This window comes from Macadamia integrifolia, chromosome 10, assembly GCF_013358625.1.
Source record: "Macadamia integrifolia cultivar HAES 741 chromosome 10, SCU_Mint_v3, whole genome shotgun sequence".
Taxonomy (NCBI): domain Eukaryota; kingdom Viridiplantae; phylum Streptophyta; class Magnoliopsida; order Proteales; family Proteaceae; genus Macadamia; species Macadamia integrifolia.
Window position 1 is genome coordinate 17,182,481 of NC_056566.1, and position 6,170 is coordinate 17,188,650.

Here is a 6,170-nt window from a genome sequence, read left to right on the forward strand (position 1 = left end):
CAGCCCTTGTAAAACTTCGTTTTTGCTAAGAGACTCCACCGTAAAACTTCGTTCATTTTATTTGGCAAATATATTCCTGCCTTCCAAGTTGGGTCATGCTCTCCAACGCGCATTGGTGGCTGGCAGTAGTGTAGGACTTGCACCCCAGGCCAGACATTGGATGCACATTTGACGGAGTGAAATTTAGCAACCTATGGCAATGAAACAAACGAAATCTTAAAGGAAGGGCATCTTAAAAAATACTAGAACCTAGGGGGTATTTATGAACCTAAGAAAGAAGTGAATTATTCAATTTCTTTCACTACCAATAGTGGTTGTAGTTACCAATTTTTCACTGGGAACTGGAGAGGATCTAGCCCCTAGTTAGTTTATTCGCGTTTAAAACGCGTTTAAAACGGCGTCCCGTTTTTTTTTGCCGTTTTAAACGCCGTTTGCCGAATTTTTCACATAAATTCGGTAAAAAACGGGAACGGGGCTATTGAAAGTTTTTTTGCCGTTTTAAACGCCGTCCCGTTTTTTTGACAGTAAAAAAACGGATTTTAAAAAATATAAACGTTTTAAAATAGAAACGTTTAAAACGGGGCTATTTTTTTTTATTGTTATCTAGGTATTTAGATAATTATTATGCCAATTTATGTCTATATATTGCCCTTTTTTTTTTACACCGTATTATTTAAATATAAACGTTTAAAACACGTATCGTCCGTTTTTTATTATTTTTTTTTCCCCACGTTTTTACCGTATTTGACCGTATTTTTGACCGCCCCGTTCACGTTTTGATCCGTTTAAAACATGCCCGTACCGAGCAACGTTTTTTTGCCGTTCCCGTTTTAACTAACAGAGATCTAGCCCCAACTATGATTCCTTCGTAATTATGGGGTGCACTGGGATGGAGAGGATTTAATTCTGTATGATTCCTTCCTAATTATTGCATTTATTTGTGCTTCATGTGAGCAGGCAATGTGGCAAACTTGATGGTCATTTGTTTATGGAATAGTCCTATTATCCAAAAAAAAAGGGAATAGCTTCAACGCAGCTCTTTCAATGTTCGTCTTCCTGTATGAGGGTGATCAACACTCTCGTTCACAAAGCCAATCGAGTTGCTCATGGGAAGGAGTATGTGAGAGAGAAGGACCAATATTCTTCTCTTCGAATGGAGTATAGGTTGAATTCGCCCCTAGTTTCCTTTTTTTAACTATGTACCTCTTCATCGACAGACGTTCCTCGAATAACCATTCATTTTAATTAAAAACTTGCAATTGTTAGCAACGGAATCACTATCTCCTCTCGTAGTCGTGATGATGTGTTTATTCAAATTCAATCATTTTGCCTCCCATTGTCCCTTGTAGATATAAATGCTCCCATGTACGTCTATGGATCGCCTCATTAATCTATACGTTTTGGTAGTCTTCAAATTTTTAAAACTTTATTTTGCCATGTGATAAACTTTGTTTTGAGTTTAAACTTGGCATATATTTATGGAATAGTGAGATCAACATATCCACTAACTTATAGCCTCATATACCACATGGAAAAAATGTGTCTCTCAATATTCTTTTATTCCTTTTATTTTGATTGGAATTTTTTAATTTAGATCACACAAAATTTGCTTTGTGTTAAATCTTTAGGTTTGAAAGACATGGACCCAGGGCCATCCAACTCATATGTTGATTTAAGCACAAGATTAAGTTAACCAATTAGCAAAATAAAGTATTAAAAAATGTATCTAATGAAATTATGCATATCAATACATATAATGATAATAAATATAACCATAAATGCCAATACATAGAGGATATTTGATTTATTTGAGTATAGAAATCTCCTCATTGCTCTTGGGGACAGATTTGAAGAGCTCGCTATTTATTCCATAGCCATATCTTGATGTAAACTTCTCCTATCATCTTGGTTTTTTGATATGGAACAAGAGTTCATGTCCTTCCAATCCTAATGAACCTAGTTTGTTGGAAAGTAGGTCGAGGCTACTTGATTCATATCTAGAAAGATCTTTGGAATTGTCTTTGGAAATCTCAAGGCATTGGTTATGGAATTATCTTTAGAAATATCCTGGCATTCAAAATTTAAGTTATTTGGTTGAAAATTACTCAAGCTAACCAAAGTCCATCTCTCAAATTTATTCAAGTAAATGATTTTTTCCCTTCTTGTGCTTGCGAAAGAGAGTTGGACTGGCATATTTTTATTTTTAAAGGTTTTCCAAGATAATCTGGGTTGCAAGAAATGTCGTAATACAAACAAAAAATCTCAATTATTTTTCTTTCCACAACCTGATACTTTTTATGGTTTGGTCGAAACACATGTGTCCAAAGTGGGAAAGCAACCTATCCTTTACTGAGTATGAATAATATTAACAGATGGATCAAATACCTATGCCTCTCTCCATATTTTGAATGAACCCTCTCCTCACAATCTCAATTTTCACACTTTGAATCGACAACCACACAATGATAATATCAATCATTAATTCCAAACACATCATGGGTTATTGTTATAGATGGAAGCTTCTATAATACCACTTCCTCCATTGGATGGGCCTTGATAATTTTTATAAATGGTTAATATTTGAATGCCACTCAAAACTCTAGTTATCCAGGTGAACGCATAAGAATCCAAATCCAAAGAGTTATCGAAGAGGCACAACAAGTGAAAAGAGGTTAAGATGCACTTATGTGAAGAGAATGTGGAGTTGATGCAACATGGATTTGTATAATTTTTTTGAGTAGACTAGAGAATTTTTTATTTATTTATTTTTAAACGAAGAAAATAGTGGCAAGGAGGTCTCAATACCTCACAAGCTATTGAATCAATCGATAAAACTTCTAGTTTTAATCCTTCTTCAATTTTACCAAAAAAATCCTTCTTCATTTTTTGAATGATTTTTTTATTTTAGCACAAGGGGTAGAGGTTTGAAGTGGAGACAAGGTCACAAGGGTGTTATCAAGAGTTCAAGACACGAAGGGGCGTATGTGTAAATTTTTGGAAAAAAGGGTTTTGAAGTGAAATTTTCTTAAACCAAAAGGATGAGATTTAATGAAAAAATGTAACTGACATGTTTGTTCGGATGACACATTCCTCAAGTTCTTATTCCCGCCCACTTCTAACACGTTTTGCCCCTCGAGTCTCACCCAAATTTGTTTCCCCAAGTTTTCTAATTTCCATCTCTTCGTCTCCAAAGCTAGTCGCCCCTAACTGCCTTCCCTCTCTCAAAAACGCTTGATGCTTGAAGTCCAGGCAGAACTAGATTAAACTAGTAATCTTCCCGAAACCCTAGTTATGATATCAGTACTCCTTAGGGACACTCGCTACTGAATTCATCTCAAAATACTAGCTTAGAAAGCCCTACCATAGATCGAGGTAGGGTTTTGTGAGGATGCCGTCCCTAATTTCCCCGGGGAAAATAATCCGTCTAGAGCTTGAGAATTTTAAGTCTTACAAAGGTCACCAAGTCATCGGTCCATTCTATGATTTCACTGCAATTATTGGTCCCAATGGAGCCGGAAAATCGAATCTCATGGATGCAATTAGCTTCGTTCTTGGTGTGAGGTCGGTGCAGTTGCGAGGTGCGCAGCTGAGGGATCTTATATACGCATTTGATGACAAGGAGAAGGAGCAGAAAGGAAGAAAAGCGTTTGTTCGGCTTGTTTATCAACTTGGAAATGGTTCAGAGCTTCAGTTCACGCGGTCGATCACGACTGCTGGAGCCAGTGAGTATAGGCTCGACGGGAAGATTGTGACCTGGGATGAATACAACAGTAAACTGAAGTCGCTAGGCATTCTTGTCAAGGCCCGAAACTTCCTCGTCTTTCAGGTACTCTCAACCTTATTTCATTTATTTATTTTCAAAATTTCCCTAGACCTTCTGCCATTCTCACCTACTAAAGTTAGTTCCTATACGTTATTTGTTTTCGAGATCGTATATTTAAAACTCCTCTCCCACCCCCGCCGCCAGCCCTGGGATGGGGGTCACCACCCCAACGTCAAATGCTTCATTGCCAATATAAGGGTATCAGTCGATGGGCTTTGCTTTTGATTCATACATCCATTGAACGAGAAAACAGGCTTTAAACATAATCTTTTCGTGCTGTTGTGCGTAGACCCGTTACTGTTAGATTAGGTGCCAAATCAAAACAATTGGAGTGCTGAATTTGTCACTGACTTGTGATCCTTTATTTAGAGTGGGTGGTGGGGGGAGGGGGGACAGGAGCCTTTGGGACTTGGTGCATACCAGAAATCAGTTATATGTTGCCATATGGACAAAAACACCATTGACCTTATGTTAGATAGTACTTTTGTATGGGTGCGACGGGATCAGCTTGTGTGAGTTTATTTTCAAGCTTAATATGAATCAAATCTAAGTATTAATTTCTGAATCAAATTCCAACCTAGTTGGAGACAACTATGACGAAATTGGGAGGTCACTGCTTGGGTACAAGCATTGGTTTAAAACCCAATCCAGGTGTTAACCCAAGATGGGGCTTGGTTGAGACAACAGGGCTTGAATGTTGAGTTTACTGAGCGATCTGATGATGTGAGGCCATAAGTACATATGGAATAAGTCCTCTTATGGTTCTTAAGATGAAATTGTTTTATGGAACTAATAATAGTCATTTTTATTTATTTTGTGTAAGGAACTAATACGGTAGCATATTCTCTTTTTAAGACTTTTGTTTACCGAATTCAATGTTAAAAAAAAAAATTGTCTCTTATTTTATCCTATTAAGTGTAAATTTAATTTTGGGTGAAGTGCCTAGATCTACTACATGACAAAAATATTTACAAAATTGGTAGGTATAAATTATGTTTCACAATCACAAGTTCCGATGTTAAAAAGGTTTACCAAATCCTCATATAAAGAAGAAGCTAAATGAACAACATAAAATACCCCCAACGTTTTTTTCCCTCTCCTTTTTTTTTTCCCTTCTCTGATGAAGGAACACCACTCCAGCCACTCCCTCCCCTCTCCCCTCTCCCCTGCAACCCTGCCTTCCCCTCCTCCTTGCAAACCAGACTAGCACCACCACTGTCCCTCCCTCCCCTCCCTCCCCTGCAAACCCGCTCTGCCCCACCATGGGGCTTCTTTTTTGTTTCTTAATGTTAAGGACAGATCAAATCGTTGTGATAGAGAAAAGATTATTGTAAACTCAAAGCTATTATTCAATTTCAACCCACTCACTTTTCCAGGAAATTGGGTTTTCATTTGTAGCAGATGTTAGTGTCAACTATGGTAATAGCCCTTGATTTAATCAGAGGGATAGTTTACACTTTCCTGTTATACATGATTCTGTAATTCGCAGAAATAGCTGCTATTAATATAAGAGAAGTGTATCCTCTCATCAAAGGTATTGCTGGTCAAGATTGTTTCTCTTATTTGTGATTTTTCATTCATTGACAAGGTTCGGGCGAGAGAGTTTCTCGAAAACGTCTCTGCTGGAATAAATGGAAGAGGGGATTTGCTAGATTTTCTGACTCTTGTTTACCAGCTTCTGGTCTTGACTTTGAAGGGGTTTAAGAGAGAGGTGATCAAAGGGATTGTACATTTCAAAATTGGCATCATGAATGCCAATTTTTGCTGCGACAGCTCCAATGATTTGTGGGTTGTGGCATCATTGGTTACTTCCTCCTTGGAACCTCTTATGAAGAGAAGAAGAGCTCAAGAACAGCAGACGCGTGTCCCTTGGAGCTTGGGGGTGGGTTGGGGGCAGGGAGGCATGGTGGGGTGGCAGAGAGAGGGAGGGGGGTGGGTAGCAATGGTGACACGGAGCGCGTTTGTAGAGAGGAGGGAGTGGTTGGGGCCGTGGTCAGAGAAGAAGAAAGGAGAGAGAGAAGGATGTTGGGGGTATTTTAGGTTGTTTATTTAGTTTTTATTTTATTTATTTTTTTACTTTAATGGGGATTTTGTAAATCTTTTTAGCATCATAACTTGTGATTGTAAAACTTGATTTATACCTACCAGTTTTGTAAATATTTTTGCTATCTGGTAGATCTAGGCAATCCCCCCTTTTATTTTTTAGTGAGGTGGATTGTGTTGGGAACATTGAAAATCTACACAAAGAAACTCAAAATCTGAAAAGAAGAAAAATAATGTAATTGATACACCATTTAGTTGATTCAATATTATCAAAATTTTTTAGGTTAATTTTCTCCCAAAAAAA

The 6,170-nt window shown here is 37.7% G+C and overlaps 1 protein-coding gene across 2 annotated transcripts in view; it reads left to right on the top strand.

Moving 5' to 3' along the window:
• Positions 1 to 3,069: 3,069 nt before the first annotated feature.
• The window catches only part of LOC122091457 (structural maintenance of chromosomes protein 1), a 31,747-nt gene continuing 28,646 nt past the window's right edge, over positions 3,070 to 6,170 (top strand). For both annotated transcript variants that reach the window (XM_042661421.1, XM_042661422.1), the window contains exon 1: positions 3,070 to 3,826. In XM_042661421.1, coding sequence (XP_042517355.1) covers positions 3,389 to 3,826 — 438 coding nt within the window. In that variant the 5' untranslated portion in view covers positions 3,070 to 3,388. The remainder of the gene's footprint in view (positions 3,827 to 6,170) is intronic.